This window comes from Setaria viridis, chromosome 5 (genome assembly GCF_005286985.2).
Source record: "Setaria viridis chromosome 5, Setaria_viridis_v4.0, whole genome shotgun sequence".
Classification (NCBI taxonomy): domain Eukaryota; kingdom Viridiplantae; phylum Streptophyta; class Magnoliopsida; order Poales; family Poaceae; genus Setaria; species Setaria viridis.
The window spans coordinates 40,434,419-40,455,147 of record NC_048267.2 but is presented as its reverse complement, the minus strand read 5'-3'; the positions used below and the strand labels follow the sequence as shown (position 1 = coordinate 40,455,147).

Here is a 20,729-nt window from a genome sequence, read left to right as displayed (position 1 = left end):
GAATATTTGCTTCAAGAAATCGATTCCCAATTGCTTGTAGAGCACCTATTATCTGTAGATTTTGACACTTGACCTCCCTGATTTTGTTCAGGGTCGTCTAAACCAGCAAGTACGAATTAGGGACCAATAATAAGCCATCACCATTCAATTGTCAAAATGTCAAATTACCCATTGTATAGGACAAGATCTTTCATGGAACATGTATATTACTCCCCGTCCCAAATTATAGGTCGTTTTGGTTTTTCTAGGTTCATAGCTTTCACTGTGTATCTAGACATAGTATATATTTAGATATAGGATATATGGCAAAAATTATGAATCTATAAAAACTACAACGGCGTATAATTTAGGACGGAGGGAGTACATAACAAGCCCTTTTGCAGAACAATAGCGCGACAAGATTTTGTCTCTGATGATTGGGAATTCTTCTTCGCAAATATCCATCTACCGTACCTTTTCCTTTACCACCACCAAGACAACGGTTTTTACTCTTGTGCACGCACGCAGTTTGTTTGCCTTTCAGTTTCCGTCGGCGAACTCTTGCGCCGGAAAGGGTACGTGACGGCATGCAAATCACCAAAACTAAACTAGCGGCCGGCGATCACCCCAGTGCGTGCATGGTCAAAAGAGAAGGGATCGTTGCCGCATTCTTTGGCCACACTCTAAAGCTAGAGCACTCCAGCTAGCTCGAGCAGCTGGCCTGCCTGCGCCCTTGATCGCTCATCTACCGAATCACCAAACTAATAGTGCCGCCCAAGCTGCGTGCCTGTCGACCGTGTAAAAAACCTAAGAAAATGTGGCGGTGGTAGTTGCCATACACTTGCGCTTGCTCGCCATGCCCTATATATGGAGAGGACTCTAGCGCTTGTCCCAACACACCCACACATTTGTTGCTCCTCTTCCATCTCTTCGGTCGCCTCTAGAGCTCGATCGAAAGCAACTTCAGATAGCTAGCTGCTCCATCGGTCATCAGAGCCTAGAAGTTTGGCCAGGGCCATGGCGATGGCGATCTCCTCCGCTCTTCGTCCGTGCTCCCTCCTCGTGGCGGCCCTGATGCTCCTCGCCTCCATCGTCGAAGTGCAAGGCATCACGAGATACTACGACTTCAATGTACGTCGTTGCATTGATTGTGTTATCTTGATCGCCTGCTAGTACACACGTTTTCCTTACCATGCTACTCGCGTACGGCCGTCTTGATTGTGCTATCTCTAGTACGTGGTCTTGACCATCGATGAACCCTAAATGCACGCAGGTGACAATGGCGAACGTGACGCGGCTGTGCTCCAGCAAGAGCATCGTCACGGTGAACGGGCAGTTCCCCGGCCCCGAGCTCGTCGCCAGGGAAGGCGACCGCGTCGTCGTCCGCGTCACCAACCACGCACAGCACAACATCTCGCTGCACTGGTAAGTGATCCGATCCTACTCTCTCTCCCGTACGAGCGTGATTTGAAGTCAAAAGTGCGCGCGCTGGTGCACCCACTTTTAGCATTACTTCGTCGTCGTAGCGGCACAACAACACCCGCAAAAAGTTCGTTCCAAGAATATCTCATCCCTGCCACCTGCCGGGAACGCTACTAGCTCTGAAAATTTTTCTCTGAACACTCTGATCAGGCACGGCATCCGGCAGCTGCGGACGGGGTGGGCGGACGGGCCGGCGTACATCACGCAGTGCCCGATCCAGACGGGGCAGAGCTACGTGTACAACTTCACCGTCGTCGGGCAGCGCGGCACCCTGTGGTGGCACGCGCACATCTCCTGGCTCCGCGCCACCGTCTACGGGCCCATCGTCATCCTCCCCAAGCTCGGCGTGCCCTACCCGTTCCCGGCGCCCTACAAGGAGGTCCCCGTCATCTTCGGTGAGTGTGTCTGCTGTCTCCGCCGCCAGCCGACGTGAACGGCCGAACGCCACGAGAAAACGATCGTGTTGCTGTTGTTGATGATGGTACTGATCCATTTTGTGTGCGATCGCGAAATGCGATTCGTTTTGGGTGGTAGGTGAGTGGTGGCAGGCGGACACGGAGGTGGTGATCAAGCAGGCGCTTCAGACCGGCGGTGGACCGAATGTCTCTGACGCCCACACCATCAACGGCCTCCCAGGACCGCTCTACAACTGCTCTGCCAAAGGTACGGGTTATGTTCTCTTTTTCTTTTTTTTTTCTTTTGGTCTGGATTACACTAGTGAAGCTACGTGTCAGTGTTACGGAGTTTCAAAGCAAGGACGAGCTAGGCATGGCATCTAAAAATACAAAACGAAACAAAAAGAAAAGACGACGCTGATGAGCAAGCAAAGAGTCTAAGCAGCAGTGCTAACAGAAAGGAAAAGGTGACGTCTACGGGCGCCCCCCTGGTTTTCATTTTCTCCATGCATGCCCAAGTTACGTTTTGAAACTCGATCATAAAAGAGGCCTCGTTTTCACGAAGGTGGGGGGTTCAAATCACCAAAGGCAAAGAAGATTCCGAGTTCCTTTCTGGAAACGGGATCTTTGCATTGGCTGTTGGCTGTGGGAATTTACGCAAAACGTCGCCGTCATGGGATCCAATAAACTTGTACTTGACCTAACACATTTTGGTGCACTAAAAAGCAACCTCACCGGCGGTGGGTCCCGGCCGGTGTGTGACGTAAACGAAATCTTAGTTACGCCTCCAGATAGGTGCGCTTTCTATTCCGATACACGTCGGCATCGAAAAACTTTGTTGTAATCCGCACTGGCCTGCCTGCACGTGTGACACGCAGACACGTACAAGCTGAAGGTGAAGCCCGGGAAGACGTACATGCTCCGCCTCATCAACGCCGCGCTCAACGACGAGCTCTTCTTCTCCATCGCCAACCACTCGCTCACCGTCGTCGAGGTCGACGCCGTCTACGTCAAGCCCTTCACTGTCGACACCCTGCTCATCGCCCCGGGGCAGACCACCAACGTGCTCCTCACCGCCAAGCCCTTCTACCCCGGCGCCAACTACTACATGTCCGCCGCGCCCTACTCCACCACCAGGCCGGGCACCTTCGACAACACCACCGTCGCCGGCATCCTCGAGTACGAGTACCCCGACGCCCCTTCCTCCGCGCCGAGCTTCAACAAGGCTCTGCCGCTCTACAAGCCGACGCTGCCGGGGTTCAACGACACCGACTTCGTCGGCAACTTCACGGCAAAGCTCCGGAGCCTCGCGACCGCGCAGTACCCGGCGGCCGTGCCGAAGACGGTGGACAAGAAGTTCTTCTTCACCGTCGGGCTCGGCACGCACCCGTGCCCCGCCAACACGACGTGCCAGGGCCCCACGAACACGACGCAGTTCGCGGCGTCCGTGAACAACGTCTCCTTCGCGCTCCCGACCAGGGCGCTGCTGCACTCGCACTTCACCGGCCTGTCCAGCGGCGTCTACTCGTCGGACTTCCCCGTCGCGCCCCTGACGCCGTTCAACTACACGGGGACGCCGCCCAACAACACCAACGTGGCCAACGGGACCAAGCTGATGGTGATCCCGTACGGCACCAACGTGGAGCTGGTGATGCAGGGCACCAGCATCCTCGGCATCGAGAGCCACCCGCTGCACCTCCACGGCTTCAACTTCTTCGTCGTCGGTCAAGGGTACGGCAACTACGACCCCGTCAACGACCCGGCCAAGTTCAACCTCGTCGACCCCGTCGAGCGGAACACCGTCGGCGTGCCGGCCGGCGGCTGGGTGGCCATCCGCTTCCTCGCTGACAACCCCGGTAAGATTTTGACTTGACGCCAGTATATATAAGATAGTGCAGTGCAGAGTTCGCAAAAAAAAAAAAAAAAAAAGATAGTGCAGTGCAGGGGGAAAAAAAAATCTCTGTGCACTTGGCTTACAAATGTGCTCTATGAATGCTCAGGTGTCTGGTTCATGCACTGCCATTTGGAGGTGCACACGACGTGGGGCCTGAGGATGGCATGGCTGGTGCTCGACGGCAGCCTCCCGCACCAGAAGCTGCTCCCGCCACCGTCCGATCTGCCCAAATGCTGATCACAGACTCGCTCCCTCCTGCCGACTGCTTCAAAAGGAATTGTGAATTAGACTTGATCAGAAATGTTGGATTTTTTCTGTTTACTTTGTTCATTGCGAATTGCAATTCTTCAAGACTTCCATTTTAATTAGTCCGTTCCTAGCTGACCTGGACTTTTTTGTAATTCTTTTCTTCCATTTGTTTACCACTTTGTAACGGCAATGTTTTGGAACTTTTGAATCAATAAACGATGAGTGACTTGCACCAAGTCCAATAAATTCCATATGTGTCTTTTTTGTTCAAGCTATGTACTATTTATTTCTAGGTAGCTTCTCTTGGGTAGAATAGAAAATTGTCAGCTTAAAGGGGAAAAAACACTCTATGGGGATAGGCCACTTTCAGTATTGAACCCTTGAAAGGTGCTAATGACCAAAATTAGCACATGTTGAGAACTTAAAACAGAAAATGACCCATGTTGAAGTGTTTTAGAGGTGCTATATATGATGGTATGGAATGGCTGATTTGTAGCATATATCAAGTAAAGCTGGGCAGCGTGTAGCTTAGCATGTTGCATTTATTCGAGAAAGAGACGCAACCAAATCAAACCCTTCCACCAGAACACAAGCAGTAAACCACACCTTCCTTTCAACAGCCTAAGGCCTCCTTTGGAAGCATCGGCCGACCAGTCCCGGGACAGCACATCCCCACAGGGGAAATCCCTGGGACATACGCATCCCACCCTAGCAAGGGGAGAACCGCCCCTTATCCGATGTCGCTGTTTGGGAGGCAGACTCCAGAGGATACCCGCCCATACCCTGATTGTAAATGTGCAGAAAATAGCCCACAATTCACAAATACCTCCAAAAATACCTAAAAATTAGGGGGAAAATCAGAAAATAAAAAATAGCAACTTGATAAATAAAATCCGTAACATGTCTACAAGGTCAACAAGCAACATCAATCACCAAATTACATTCGCATCCAGCTGGACTAAATGAACAGATGCTCTTTGCATGTTTTAAGCATCTACTTAATTAACTACAATGCTTTCAACTCAACTGTGGCCGCATAATCTAATTATTGTATAAGAGATTTAGCTAGTAAAATAAGCCAAGGACTTTCCCTCCAACATGCTTTCTCCTATTCATATTCTTCCACCATTCACTGTTCACTGATTCTGAAAAAAAATAAACAACATTCAGCATTGAAAAGTTGTAAACAATAAACAATTTTAGTCTGATCTCCTAAAATTGTACAGTATGAATTTATCATGATTTGGTAAGCATTTTATATTTCACAAGCTTCCTAAGTTGTCTGCTTAATCTAGTTTGGCTTGTGCCCAAATCACACATAAGACGGTAACAGAAATGGTAAATGGACTAGACAACATCCTACTAACCATGCCTATTTTCTCCAGGCACTAGCATGAAGCCAACAAACTTGTGCAGCAACAAAGTTGACACTTGACTTCACCCCTAGATTTTGTGGACTCAAGTACCAACCCCAACTTGTCATGAAAAAATGCTACGTCGTGCAGATCGGCTGGCTGGAATGTGAAACTGTGACTAGAAACTAGCAAGGCCAGTCGGTTGGAATGTGAAACTAGCAGGACTAGACATGGAAAGAACTGATGCTCGTAAAACAGGAAGCAATCATCCAATATAGTATTATTAATATATAGTTGACCAGTTATTTGTAAGCCAAGTAACACAACTTAAAAATTACTATGCATGCATACTACTGGTTTACAGAAAGCAGGTAGCAGACACAACCATGCTAGAACTCAAATCAAAGATCTGGCACAACTAGGCAATAGGAGAAGTGGCAACTTACAGTAATATATAATGGCCACACTCCTATAATATGCTTATTCAAGGACAACAAAAATTGTGTATTCACATATATGCAAATTTCACAGTTTTTCCACTTGCTACCTCTCTTGGCTGAAACCAACGCTCTACAACTTGCTCTTGATCCGGCACCTTCCTCTTCTCCTCAGCTACCAGGGATAGCATAAACTGCTTTTAGCACCTTCCTCTTCTCCTTGGTGTCGTTCTCGTGCAGGCAACAGCAGGACAAACAACAATCTTGTTAGTTAAGCAATTGGGCATGCCGTGACTGACATGAACATCCAAATTAAAAGGTGGACACTTGCAGACATCATACTAAAAAATAATAGGTAGAGTAGCCACATAATTCTAAAATAAATCCAGTAAGAAGTTTAAGAAGCAGACAAGGACATGGTTGCAGACAAGGACATGGTTCATACATATTGCAAGACTATACAATTTTTGACAATAGCTTTAAAAAATGAATAGCCGCATGCAACAAGTAAACAATAAAACAAAATTAAGATCAATGTTGATCACACAATAGCAACAACGCTCACTAGTAAGCTCTATTTATTCAAGATTATTTTATTGCCCTCGTTGCAGCAAGATTAGTCCATTTCCTATTAAATGAACAATAATAAACGACACAGGTGAAAAGGGAAAGTAACAAAAGAGCCTAGTTGAAATCTCTTCGCATGATATGATGTGAGAAGAATAATCTGAACCGAAAGAAAGTCAGTGACCTCATCTTTGTTCAGCCATGGTTGTCCTTTGCTTTGCTCCGTTGTTTATCTATACCAGACCCTCACTTATTTTTTTCAACCCTTTTCTCTCAAGCTTAATTTAGCATAACGAAGAAGCAAAGCAGCAAGGCTTTAAAAAAAATAAGCACTTACAAAGTTACAGGGCTCTGCTAGCTAGCCTCCAAGGACAATAAAAATGAAAAACATTGCATCGCAGTATTGCAAAACCACCTATAGAAAGTCACAGCACATGACAAATTGAGGGAAAGATATAAAAATGATACCCAGGTACTATATTATGTTTCACATGCTGCTAGCACAAATCATAAGTTACTAGGCTCAAATTATGATATATTGAGCTACATTAATGCTCACTTTCTCAAAATTTGGCCCAAACCTTACCTAGCATACGAACCCAAAAGCTATTATCCTATGCCATTCAAAAATAATCTGAACTAATTAAGTTGAAAACCTGGAACTCATATATACGATTGTAAGCATATACATGAGAAACTACTAAGTGAAACTTTACAAAAAAAGAAAGAAAGCTAACATTATTTTGGGCCTGCATCTCCTACCTTGCCTACTGGAGTTCTGGTCATGGACGATTCATGAGAACAAATGGCTACTACACTATGCCGTGATCATCTTATGAAACACATGAGTGTTCCTTCACGCCAACATCAACCATGGTCAAATTCTTACCATGATAGACCTTTATTCAAAGAGATAAGAATGCAATTTAATTAGTCAAAAGACTCAAAGCATACAGTACATTATTTCAATCAGAATAACCTGTCAAGTTCTAACTCAATTGTTGACATCGAAACACAGTATTTCTCAACAGAAAATCACATTTGATTTCTGAATATATTTTTTTCTAATTTGAGCATGCTGAACAACCAAAATCACAAACTCCCCTGAAACCAAGGTTCAGGAGCAATGACATATCTCACCTGCATATAAGATTTTTTTAGATCAAGGAAACACTAATACATCCCTATGCTCTCCACTACTTGTTGTTATCTATACTTAGCAATGTATCACCAACCTAAAGTGAGTAGCAACTAGTCCTTGCCTATAAAGAAAAATTAATTACAATGAGATGCACTAGCCATCCCCATCAAGAACAAGCGATGTAGTGCAAGTCTGCAATACAAGGTAAGGCTCACTTACCAATCCAAGTCCAGATCAAAATTGGAATATAGATCTCCGTCCCAGCCCAATACAAGAATAATGTAAGAAGTCCAGATCAAAATTGTGGAGAGTGCAAGACTGCATCACAAATCCAGATCGCTGCATTCTTACACTCTCCACAAAAATTCAAGGACTGTACTCGTTGTACTTGTTGATCTTGTTGGAGCAACGAGCTTGGGGAGGGAGGCCACAGGCACAGGTACTTGGGGGTACTGCAACGGAGATTGCCGGAGTAGTAGAGGAGGAAGACGAGGTGGAGACACCGCGGTTGATGCAGAGGCAGCTGCCGACGGGGACAGGAGCGGAGCGCCTGCTTGAGGAGCACCGGGGATGGGGAGCTAGAGAGGCATTGCCGATGGGGAGGCGCGGGGGCGACGCTTGGACGGGGAGAGGAGAGGGCGTGCCTGGTGGTGGAGCGGAGCGCCGTGGAGAGGCGGAGGGACGGGGAAGCGGCGTCTGGACCCTCGAGGTGGGGGAGCGCTAGCCCGTGAAAAACGTGTGGATCGGGTCGCCATACCCCGCGGTGTCGGCTTCCAAAGGGCGAGGCAATTTGGCCCGAGGCCGGAGGGTCGCACGGGCCTCCAACCCGAGGAAAATGCTGGGATCCCGCCGGGGTTTCGCGTTCCCAAAGGGGCAATAAATGTGTTTCCATCTTCATCCTTTCGGACTGACGGGCAAACAAATCAACACCTACCAGAAAGTCACAGTATTTTTTTGACGGGTCAACAACAGAGAGGGGGAGAGAATCCCCCACCTAAAATTCCATTCATTGGCCCTGAACCGGCCCCGGAGATAATTGTAGTTTTTTACAAATTAATAATACCTTTCTCACCTAAAATGTGTGCAAGTAGCACCATCATGCTGAAGTAATTGATTGTGAACTAATATTGGATGAAATGTTATTTGAAGCTAGAAGCAGAACTGAATTTCTTTTAATTTTGGAGAACTTTAATTTTAGACATCTGGTACATATTCTGATCTCTGAATTTACAATTGCAATCCCAATATAATGTAGCTGCCAGGTAAAAGGCCAAAGAAAATCAGGCAGCCAAGAAATCAATAAATCAAATCAAGAGAACAGATCAGCTCTCTATCTCGCCGCAGCAAGTTGCTGTTTCCTCAATCTTCTGCGACGCTTTGACAACTTCCTATGGGCTAACATTTCCTGTCACATTTGCCAAATAGGCAAATACATGGCCGTCTCAAAGTTCAACTACTACAGAAGTACTGAAAGTAGATGTTTTGGATGTACAGGAAGGAGGATTAAGCTGAGCAAATAGTTACCATGGGTTATTCTTGTCACCTTCATCACCTTACACATGTCACATGCATTTTCTTTTCCAACTGTCAGCTCCACAACCTATGGCCTCAAGATCAATTTTCAGACTCAATTTTGAATGCAAAGTGGGGATGTGTGTATGTCTGGCTGTCTGTCTGTCTGTATCCTGAAACTTAAATAGCTGCATCCATGTGAATGAGATAAATAAATCATAAGTATAGCTTTCTGAATTGCCTACTACCAATTTCTCGTAATATTACTGAAATTTGCTACGGTGCTATGCTTAGATTACTGTCCTCTCCCTGGTTTCAGTATGCCAGTATGTTCTCTATATTTGCACCTGGAGCATCAATATAACAATTTTATTTTTCATTCATAACTATATAATGCACAAGAGTGATTGTAGTCTGAATGACATACTCGTTCCATTTGATCTTCATTGTAGAAGACCTAAAAAGGCATCATTATGTAACAAAACTAACTGGCCACATGAACAGCTAACACAAAACTATGTGATTAGGTCAGTACGATTACATATAGTCTATAGATCTCAGTCCGATCCCATCTAAGTCACTAAGTCAGCACTTTATTCAGCCCAAAATTTGGCACCGCATCCAAAAAGCCCCAAATTTGAACTTGTATCTTTGTTTGAAGGTAGCAGTGGTGAATTATTATCACCATCAATTTTTATAAGAGCCAAACAAATTTGAACTATGATTTGATAGGGGCCGCGCGAACGCGTACCCCCTCTACCATAAATTATGACGTCCACTCTCCTACTTGAGGAGATGGTAGACCAACACTTCCACCGTGTGCAATGTGGACCATTGATCTAGGCCATGGGTATCCTTGATCACCCATAGACCCCGTCCAGGTAAGTAAGTTTTTCGGTAGCCGCACCCGTGATTATATAGTCAGGTAATTAGGCTAATCGTGTCAAAGTTCCTGTTTGGGACTAAACTCTCATGTCATGTGCTCTGCTCCCCCTAAGCGCCTCAATCTGGGCCTTCTAACGAACGCGCGTGGAGGCCTAGAGTCACAAGTCTCAAGAGGCCGGAAACACGGCCCAGTTATCACGGGCCTACTCATCCTGTTGAGGGCACGGCCCAGGTCATCCAAAAGTCCTACTACTCATTTTGCTTTCCCGTCCCGTGTCGTCGTCGGCTCGTCGTGCGAAATGTGAACCGACTGCGAGTCCGCGAGCATCTTGCAACTTGCCAACCCTGTCGGTCTCGCGCCTGCGCCGTACGCTTACTTGTCATGGCCAAGTTGGCAACCAAGTTACCAAGTGACACTTCTTTTTCGCTTTAGCGATACACGGAAATAATCAGCCCCTCCACACACCTTTCACTCTCGAGGACGGATGCGACGAGAGAGACGGCAGATTCTTCGCCCCCATTGACCCCAAGCGAGGCTTCTAGGTCTCCCGGGGTGTCGACACTAACACGTAGAATATAAGTTCCTGTCAGTGTTAGTTTATACTCCATGTTTGCTTACAAAGCTTCCAATCTTAGGCGAAACTCGACAGATGATGAGGGCACGCCATGTTCAGGTCCCTGCTTCACACGGCATGACCGCCGCACGGAGACGACTCGATGCGACACCGTTCTGGTATTCTGTATCCAGTGTTCAACTTGCCCTCCACAGTTTGCACTGCTACTAGTATATTTTGCACACTGTCACGTCGCCGGATTGGGGCAGCGCCACATGACACGCCCCCACATCGCTCGTGGATACTCCCTACGATCCCGCGAAATCTAGCGGAAATCGTAGAAAACTCTGCCTGTCGCACAAGAATCTCCTGTTTGATTCGCCCGCTCGTGCCCGGGCACCGGATGTGATCCCTCAGCGATCTTCAGTTCAGTGAACCTGAACCTGAGCGCCCTCTGTCCGCTGACCTGGTGTGAACGGCATATTATTTGGCGCCCGGCCACGGCGACGGCGCCGGAGCGAGCGCTACGGGGCTACGGCTATACCTGGAGCAGGCCCTGAGTGCGCCTGATCTAGCCAGTGTCGTGACGCGCCAGCGATCGACGCGCGACGGCGACCCCCACCTTGTCCGTAACAGTTATCGCCGAGCTGCCGTAACTTTCCGCCGCTGATAACTGATAAGCCTTTTGTGCTGGATTCTTCTTGGTGTGTACTTGCTGCAAGCCACGTCTGGTGCCACCAATACGTTTCCTGTTCTCTTTCGAAGGAAAAAAAAAGATTGTTCTGCGTACTGTATTTTACGAAGATTTAAGATGCGATAAAGCTACCGCCGCTGTCAGGAGCTTTTGGTGTTTTCCTCGTCGTAACGCAGGCAGGGGCGCAGGGCGTAGGTTCGTTGGACCGATCTGTTCATCACCGTTCGGTCCGCCGTTCGTGACGAGAGAGAGGACACGGCGATGCAATGATGCATACGGCGGAGGTGGCTGCTGCCTGCTGCAGTTCGGCGGATGCGCTGGGCTTTTCGCAAGAAAGCGATGTCCATTTGCCGGCGATCGACATCCGCGGCGCCAAAACCCAATCCTCTCCCCTGCGGCTATCTCTCGCGCGCGTCGACCAGATCAGGTCGCCGACTCGCCGTCTGTCGGGCGACGTTCTAGACGCTCCAACGGCGGCCGTGTACTGCCGACGCGAGTAGATGCTTTTGGATCAGGTTATTGAGTGGCATGCACCGATCAGTTCAACCCAAAAGATTAAATTGATGAGTAAACATTCAACCTAAAAGCTTAAGCTGATGAGGAAAGATGGACAATTCACTTATACTCCAACATGGGTACTAGACGTTTCAGCTGATGTGTGAGCAGCAATTTGGATCCTTCTAGCTGATGTGTTTTCGTCTTTTGCACTTTGCTGTTTGGGGTTCTAGACACAATCATGCAGGAAGCCTTACGACTGCATTTCTGCATCAAGCGAAGCAGATGGCTGCAGACTGAACTTGAGCGATGTCAATTTCCTCACGTAGCTCTGTTCACCGAAATGTCAAGTGTTTATCTCTGATCGGTCCTGTTTCAGAGATACGGGAAAGTTACAGATGCGGTTAGCTCACCTGCTTAGAGGACCGGACAGTCGTTCAGTCCATGATAGCATCACTTGCCTAACTGGCCACACACCTAGTAGCTCTCACAAGGTGCACGAAAGATTGCAGAACCAAACAAGCCCAAAACCAAAAAGGCCAAAAATTTCTGACAGCACTGATTAACCGGGAACAAATATAATACAAGATTTCATGAGATTGATCCATGCATGAAACAATCCTAGGTCTACCGCATAATTAACATACCTAGCCTGCTCCATCAAAGAATGCACTGCCCAAAACTACCTAACATGCAGGGGGAACCCAGATCATGTCACCATATAAGATGGTGAAGAGATGTTTAGCAGCTCGATCTAGCTTATATGTTGCAGTCCAGGAACAATCAGCCCAAGCATCCAACATATGAACAGGTCTGCACTTACAGTACTCTGGAATCATAGAAGCCCAATAAGCTAGTGAGATGATTTGTGATCTGGCTTCCATGTCGAGAGCGCCATCAGGATGCGCCCTTTCCACCCTTGCAGTAACCACTTGTTGTCCTCGTCGATGATGAAGTCCTTGTGGTAGCACCTGACCTTCTCCCGTGCGCGCTTCATGATGTCCTGGTTCATTGGCAGCTGCTTGAACCCGGCCCTCTGATTCCGGACCTGCCATTGCTTGTATGTCTCCGGCCTCTCCATCCTCTCCATTCCCTCGCAGGAGATCACGTTGATTGCCTCCCGCCCGAACAGGGCAGACTCGATGAGCAGCCTCTGCTCGTTGTCCCTTGGAATGTTTGTCTCCAGCATGTCAAAAACAGCAGAGTAGTGGAACAAGGCCTCCCGGAAACGTGACACGAAGAATGGAGCATTGTAAGAACCATTGATGATGCCGTGGATGAACAGATGTGGGTTCATCTTTCTGATAGTGTTCAAGACCATGTTCCTCGGGCTCTCAGCCACCACGCTCTCGTCCATCAGTGTCTTGAATTTGAACATGCAGTTGACAATCAGCAGCTCATCCTTCTCAATTTGGAGATCCTCTATCTGAACGGCCTCAAACCGAGATGCTATAGCTTTGAACTCAAAAGGGACATTGAAGGTCTGAGCATAATCTTTTAGATACCTTCCTGTCTCCTCTATACGCTCTGCTGGGCGAAAACCAGGCTGAGGTGTGTCAATTCCTGTGATCCGGAGTCTTGGAGGGCCACCAGGCCTAGTAGATAGCCGCTGAATGAGGCATGGCCACTGAAATCCATAGTATATGCCATAGTCGACAATGTGAACTTTCTTTGCCTTCTCCACGGCATTCATGATTGTCTGATTGGCAAAGAAATGAGAGATCTTCTTGAATGGGCAAGCTGCCAAATAAAGCTGGTAGGCTTTCAGCACATCAGTGCAGGGAAACCGCGTCATTATAACAGACTTGTAAATCTGACTACCATTACCAGCAAGCCTCGCCTCAAGGCCATTGGCGAAGCAGTACGCCAAGCGCTGGTCACCATCACCTTTGGGAGATGCATGCTGCCTGATCTGCTTCAGGAGCTCAGTTGCGCCACGCCGATCATCAGTGGCCACAGACTGAGCACAATGGATGAGGAGAGTTTCCAAGTCAACAATCTCTTTCTTCGGCTGCTTCTTGCCACGGCCCTTGCCATGTCCGGACCCTTTCCCATGACCCCCGTGCGAATGCCTCGCAACGTCATGCTGCAGGGCTTCACGCAGCTCCTTGACACCTTTGGAGCACGTCTCTCCATTGCACAGCAAGACCTTGTCCATCATCTCTCGCACAAGGTGATCAGTGTCGATAGCAGATGCTGAATGTTTACTGCACCTCCCTTCCTCTGCATCCAAGTCATCACCGTAGAAATGCTTCTTCCCCCGGTGAATTGCTGCCTCAACATCAGCCTTCTCTGTCTTCACCTCAGCAAACCTCTTCTCCTCTTTGACATTAGCCACCAAGCCTGTAACAGATGCTGGCTTCTCAAGATCAATCACAAGCTTACTCTCGTCAGGCAGAAACCTGCTTGCCTCTTCCAATCCGCGGCAGAACTGCATAGCCTGCTGGCTCTGCACAACAAAATCAGTCAAGCCAACATCCGGCATAACACCAGACGAGCTTAACAACGACCCGAAGCCGTCAGATAGTGCAACACCGCTGCCGTTCGATGATGCGAACGACGGCGACTGCGAAAGCAGGGCCTCCGGCACCGGGTTGGTCTGCAGCTGATAGAATTCCGTCGGGTCGTACGGCCACGGGCCGCCAGCATCCACCACGCTGCTCTCAGGGCTCAGATCCTGATACAGCTGCGGCGGCTGCAGGAACGCCGCCGAGGGGAAGTCGAGCGCCGGCGTCGGCACCGCGCCGAAGCCATCGGACGCCGCCGCGCCGCAGCTGCAGGAGCCGAAGCTGTTGCAGGAGTTGGTGACGCTGCTACCGTCGGGGCTCTCGACCGCGCTCCCGCCGGAGCTCGTAGGCTGGTCGGCGAGGATCTCGAGGAACGGCTTCTCGGCGGCGAGCAGCGCGGAGTGCTCCGGGTAGTGCTCGAACTTGTCGTCGATGTCTTCGGCCATGAGCATGCGGTTGATGTACCCCAGCACGATGTCCGAGAATGCCTCCGAGTCGTCCGGCTGCCCGGCCGCCGCCGGAGCGGGCGCGGCCGCGGCATCCCGCGGCGGCGACGCGCGGTTGGTGGACGCAGGCGGGACCACGGTAGTCGGCGCGACATTCAGGTACCCGCCGCCGACGCCCGCAGCGGCAGCGATCCCGTCGTGCGGCAGGAAGAGCAGCGACTCGAGGTCCTCCGCCGTGAACCCATTGGCGGCGGCCGCGGCGATTTGGGGGTAGATTGGCAGGTGGCCGTCGCGCTTGGATCCCGGCAGCAGCGCGCACAGCTCGTGCAGGCCAGTATCCATGACCATCGATATGGACTCTGCGCCCCCAAACCACCACCACCGCAGAGCATATACAGAACACAAACACAGCAGAGAGCCGGCGACCTGGCAAATGCACGGAAACACAACGACACGAATCAGAATTCGAGCTCAGAGCAGAGGCGATATAAAGTCCACGAGCCGGAACGCGCTGACTAAATCCGACGGATCAGCGGGCGTACGGAGCAGACGCGCGAGAGCTCGTCAAGGGGGCGTACCTGTGCGAGACCGCGAGCGACCCGGGGGACGCGCGGGACGAGAGGGAAGGCGAGCGAGGAAGAGACCCGAGACGCGAGCGGGGGGTAGAGAGAATGATAAGAAAGGCAGGGGAGGAGGTGGTGGACGCGGACCAGTGTTTTTCGAGAGGCGCAGGTTAGCCCGAGCCGGGGCTTTTGTATCAGCACGGGTGCGAGAATGTCGACACCCATTCACCCCAATCGCGCGTCCGGCCCGTGCGCCGCGTCCACGCTCTGCGGCGTGCGATCTGGCGTGGGAGGTCGCGGTGGGCGGCCGGGATGGGGCCGGGCGCACGGGGTGGGTTCACGGAGCGGGTGTGCCCCGCCCGGTGCGGCCGTTCGCGGAGTAAGTTTCCTGGAAGCGGGCTATCTGGGCCGCAGTCCGCAGGGATGATCTGGGGCCGGTGGACAAAGGTTTGTGTTGTGTTGTGTTGTTTATTCGTGCGAGTCTTGTGACCCGTTCTGTTTGGCACTTTGACTACCTTGACAGCCCGGCGACCTTAAAAACGATTTCTGTTGGCATCGGTTTGGTGATTAGGGACGGGGGGTGGGTCCCGCGTGTGGGATTGGCTCAGATCGCACGTGCATTACTGTTACGGCCCTAGTATCTCCACGACTCTCTCGAAAAAAAATAGCATCCCGACGACTCTGGCAGGCTCTCCGCGCGGAAATTTCACGGCTTCCGGAGCCGTAACTGGTGGGCATCGTTGGCGTGTTTGCCGAGAAAAATCTGGCCGATTTTATCACCTGTGTGATCGCCTGATTGGCGCAGGGGCATGGGACCGGGCGCACGGTTCCGGCTGCCTTGGCCGCCAAGTTCTCGGCAGCCCGGCGAGCCACGTGGTGGTCCCGAGCTGTCCACGCCGCCTCCACAGACGAGCGCGGGGTCAGTGTGTGCCCGGGTGGCAGCCGAGCGACACGTCAGCGGGTGGGCGCGGCGCGCAGGGCCCTCGCCACGTCGTCCTACGCTCATCGCTCGCGCAGCACCGGCAGCACACTGCTGGCACTGCTCTACTGGTGCCTGGAGACCGCGGCATAACGTGACAGCTTTTGCTGCAAAAAAGAACATGGCATGCAACATCAGCACATCACGGATTCACGGTCCACTGGTCCATGTAAGTACAGTGCAAAACCCACAGTTAGCACCTAGGAGTGTAGCAAGTGAGATAATAGTGATACTCGCATATAAATATGTAGGGAGATTTTGAGGTGTTTGGATACGATGTGCTAATCTTTAGCAGGTCACATCGGATGTTCGGATGCTAATACAAAGATTAAATATGAGCTAATTACAAAACTAATTGCACAGATGGAGTCTAATTCACGAGATGAATCTATTAAGGCTAATTAATCCATCACTAGCAAATGATTACTGTAGCACCACATTATCAAATCATGGACTAATTAGGCTTAATAGATTCGTCTCGCGAATTAGACTTCATCTGTGCAATTAGTTTTGTAATTAGATTATGTTTAATACTCCTAATTAGTATCTAAACATCCAATGTGACAGGTGCTAAAGTTTAGCAGAGGGTACCCAAACACTCCCTTTGACTCTTTCGTCGCGTAATCTTTTTTTTAAAATAAAATCGTCGCATAATCTTGCTAGAGATTGTGGTCACATTAGTTATGTACGATCCGAGCTGCATCACATGCATATGCATGGGAGGCGCAAGTGCAGTGGCCCCCCAGACGGATTCCTTCTAGAAGGTTTCGGTACATCGGACAATGGACACTGCTAGAAATTGAATGAATAACTAATCTGGCAGGTGGAATCTTTTTCGGGTGAGACCAGCATAGCCCGCGATATCCGATCGTTATTTTTGCACACCCAAAATATAGGAACTGTCCTGAAAAGTGCATGAGCAATTGCATTTGAATCATCAGATTAAAATGTGAGATCCGTAAACAATTTGAGAACTGCTCCGATCCAGTACTCCTCTTTTAATGTTTAGCACAAAATTTAAAGCAGCCCACCAACTAATTAACTACTTTGTTGATTAAAATTTGCATGGATCCCAAATGGGCCCACCTTTATTCTTGCCCAGCGCATGCCTATCCTATCCATGATCCATCCCCATCTGCTTTCCCTGCTCATCCTTTCCTCGCCACCGCCGCCTTCGCTTCACCACGCACGTAAAATGAGACGGTATCGGCGGGAGCGGATGGCACGAATGAACTTGCCGTCATGAAGCACTGTTCGATGCTGGCACCGCCACCGCATGACCGCTCCCACACACGCGAAATGAAGCGGTGCCGAATAAGGGGATCGGCGGAAGGGATGAGCTGGGAAAGCGGATGGGGATGGATCGTGGATTGGGCGGGCTTGGGTTGAACAAGGGTAGGGTTGGCCCACTCTGGACCCATGTGAAAATTAATTAATGAAATGGTTAATTATTTTGTGAGCTACTTTATAATTCGTGCTAAAAGTTAAAAAGAGTGTACCAGAGCAGTTCTCAAACAATTCATGTCGGAAAGAAAAAAAATGTTCTTCGGCGCGCTGATGGCTAAAAATCACAGGATACAAGGAAAACTACATAGTACGTATATTGTTTACCAGCGCAAACATGTCGAGGTTTTATCAGATCATTGCATCTCGCCGCAAAAACAAATGCATGGAATAATTATGCCCTTTTCCTTTCGACAGCGACTGCAAATGCCAGTATTAATTGGCCAGTCGTCGGATATGTGTAAACCGAGAAAGTTAGAAATCATGTTGCCCACTGCCAGTGCCAGCCATCGCCGTCGCATATGCAGGGAGCAAAACGTCAATCCACGCATGCCTTCTTCGTTCTCAACCGGCAGGCATCGATCCACCACGTAAAATACACCGGATTAACGTGCGTGACTTCAGATCGAGGTGAATTAGGCGAGACTAATATATGTGATCGGGATCCCTCAAATGATCTTGCTCGGCGTCCCGTGTTTGTCGTCGTCCCAAAAACTCCTCGTCGCATCATGTCGTGTCATGCGTGTCCCCTCTCACCTTTTCTTCTGCCACTTTGTCGATCTCTTAGTTGTTTATCCACTTTTATTTAATTTGATGGTTTTAATTATTGCGGCATCAACCATGATAGCTAGGTTTGATCACCTGGAGAGCCTAGATAGAGTACGGCTATTTAGAAAATGGAATTGATAAGACTTAACTTTAACCCTCCATTTACACATCTTCGTGGGTTGTGTATCCTGAAGCTACTCCCATCATCCTAAGTCCTAAATTATATATATAGGTCGTTTTAGATTTATTAAATTTATAATTTTTATTATGCACTTAGATATACCCTATGTCTAGATAATAATAATAATATTTATGCATCTAGAAAATTCAAAACGATCTAATTTAGGACGTACACAGCGAGAAAGGAATATGCGCTGCACGTGGCTAAGTTCAGCTTGTTTTTGTTTAATTCATATACAAGATAATCTCCACTTCTCCAGGCTTCAGCTTGTTTTTGACGTCTTTCATCTGTCGCCATCATCAGCTCCTCTCCTTCTGTTTTTCCATATATTTTCCCCTGTAGCTCGATCGTGCTGTTGACAAAAGTCGCTATCATCGTAAGTGCAGTGCGAATGCATGGTTCCTAGTTTCCCAATTAGCATACACAATGTATTCTAAGCAAACCTCGACTAGCATACTGCAGCTTCGCGATATAATGGTCAAAACAATAGAGTCACGTACCTCCATGCACGATGCACGTCCCAGGAAACCTCCCGGACGAGTAAACAAACATTTGCATGCACCATTGTGCACCTAACCAAACACCGCACCAGCACTACGTGCGTACCCGTTTTATTAATTGTAATGATGCTAACCGCTGACCATGCACCAAGCGACTGTACTTGGCGACAAAGCACCCGTTCGTGGAATTGTTTATGTAACTGGACGCGCCAAATAGCGTCCAGGTTCGTTGTATTCGTACGGCGCAAGCAGCTGAGCAGTGCATCAATCTCTTCCGGTAGGAGTGAGGGTAGCGCCTTGACCCGAGAGCTGCGTCGGCGTGCAGATGTCGCCTTTGACTTGGCTTTGCATGCGGATGCGGCTTCGAGTCTCTGGGGAGGAGTTGCCCGATCCTAGTGGATATAATCCAAAAATATTCTCTGCTGTTTCGGGTTCAAAATTATTGACCTTGACCATGGCGTGCATATTGAGGAGTACTCCATTCTAAAACGGAGAAAAGGGAGTACATGGCAGTATGGCACCCACAGCATCACTTTCCTCTAGCTCAAAGCGAAGTCTCCTTCCTTCTCTTTGCCTTGTGGCGAAACTTTGCCACCTCCTCATCGCTCATCGTCTATGGTAGTTCCATTGTGTTCCTTCCTCTTTATCAAATCATTTTCGGCCCATGCCGATCGGCGATCAGGGGCGAATCTAGTTGGCAATAGCATCGGGGTCATCATCACCACCATTGCAAGTCAAAATCTTCACCATTATAGGCAGTACACAAAGAATATTTTTCATTGTTTTGCAAAAAAAAAAAAATCATCACATCTAGACCAAAAGGTCCTAGATCAGCACATGCCGATCCCTTTCCCTTCCTCTTATTACAAGAGTGATATTTTTTTCCAACAGTTTCTATTTGAAATGGCCAACGGGGTTTAGCCTTATGTTAGTTATCTACCATAAATATTGGTAACATGTTTGTTAACAATGATGTTACTGATAATTTGTCAAAATTGTTAGTAGCAAATAAAAAATATAATTAAAAAATATGAGTCATGTGAAGCTATGAGCCAATTTATAATTTAAAATGGAGGGAGCACCTATCGCCCTGTTCTTCAGCTTATTCAGCCGGCTTACCAGCTACCAAACAGTGTTTTCCTCTCACAACAAATCAGCCGTTTCAGTTTTTCAGCCAGCTTATAGGCTGAAGCGAACAGGCCTTATAATAGTAAGAGTTCACGTAGACCTAGAAGACGTGACCTTTTCACTGTTTCTGCACTCACTGTCTCTTTCTCGGTCCCTTGCCTGGTACAGCAGAACAGGAGCTGGGGGCCGGTGCCTTCCCCTCGTGGACGCAAAGATAGCACGTGTTGGGCTTCTAGAAGGTCGTCTGCGTGTTGCCCAGAGTTAAAGCGAGTGAGATCGTGCAATTGCGCGTGGCCATGCAATGCAGTGCATCCGGAGATTGATTCGGTATGTGCTGCCCCGGGACGAGAGGGACATGTGCCTCTGCGTGCTTCGATCCAGAAGCAGCATGCGGCTGAAAGGAACCGCTGCCTGAAAGCCAACCAACAGTCACTGTGTACTCTGACGACGGAAATTTGACGCATCTGCGAAGCCAGAGTACGACATGAAACGCTGGGCCAGTATGCATCAGGATCGATGGATGGAACTTAGATAGAGAATCAATGGTGCATAAGTGCATTCATGTGATGTTAACAGTTTAACACTCCCTCGTCTTCGACCTCGAGTATCCGACCATCCGCTGAAACGCTTGTGGCACGGCACAAAGACGCAAAAATTGTATTGACTTTTTCTTCTTTCCTCTTGCCAGTCCTTCAGATAATTTCTCTGTTCTAAAATATTAGTCGTTTTGATTT

The 20,729-nt window shown here is 48.8% G+C and overlaps 2 protein-coding genes, 1 long non-coding RNA gene and 1 other non-coding gene across 5 annotated transcripts; 1 reads left to right on the top strand and 3 right to left on the bottom strand.

Moving 5' to 3' along the window:
• The first annotated feature begins 854 nt into the window (after window positions 1-854).
• Window positions 855-4,235, top strand: LOC117857126 (laccase-4). The gene is made up of 6 exons (XM_034739625.2): window positions 855-1,110; window positions 1,253-1,404; window positions 1,612-1,856; window positions 1,996-2,124; window positions 2,735-3,712; window positions 3,857-4,235. The coding sequence occupies exons 1-6, from the start codon at window positions 997-999 to the stop codon at window positions 3,985-3,987; spliced, it is 1,749 nt and encodes a 582-aa protein (XP_034595516.1). The 5' UTR covers window positions 855-996; the 3' UTR covers window positions 3,988-4,235.
• Window positions 4,236-4,864: 629 nt separating this feature from the next.
• LOC117857127 (uncharacterized) lies at window positions 4,865-8,341 on the bottom strand. 2 transcript variants are annotated; one of them, XR_004640722.2, is made up of 3 exons: window positions 7,719-8,261; window positions 5,902-7,257; window positions 4,865-5,144 (listed from the first exon to the last, which is right to left on the bottom strand). It is a non-coding gene; the product is annotated as an uncharacterized lncRNA (long non-coding RNA). The 2 variants fall into 2 exon arrangements; XR_004640721.2 differs by having other exon boundaries at window positions 5,902-8,341.
• A 1,399-nt stretch (window positions 8,342-9,740) lies between these two features.
• On the bottom strand, window positions 9,741-9,900 carry LOC117859378 (U1 spliceosomal RNA). Its single transcript, XR_004641176.2, has one exon. It is a non-coding gene; the product is annotated as a U1 spliceosomal RNA (small nuclear RNA).
• Window positions 9,901-12,176: 2,276 nt separating this feature from the next.
• On the bottom strand, window positions 12,177-15,395 carry LOC117857538 (scarecrow-like protein 9). The gene is made up of 2 exons (XM_034740253.2): window positions 15,171-15,395; window positions 12,177-15,018 (listed from the first exon to the last, which is right to left on the bottom strand). Exons 1-2 carry the CDS (start codon window positions 15,378-15,380, stop codon window positions 12,493-12,495), a joined length of 2,736 nt encoding a protein of 911 aa, XP_034596144.1. The 5' UTR covers window positions 15,381-15,395; the 3' UTR covers window positions 12,177-12,492.
• Between the last annotated feature and the right edge of the window lie 5,334 nt (window positions 15,396-20,729).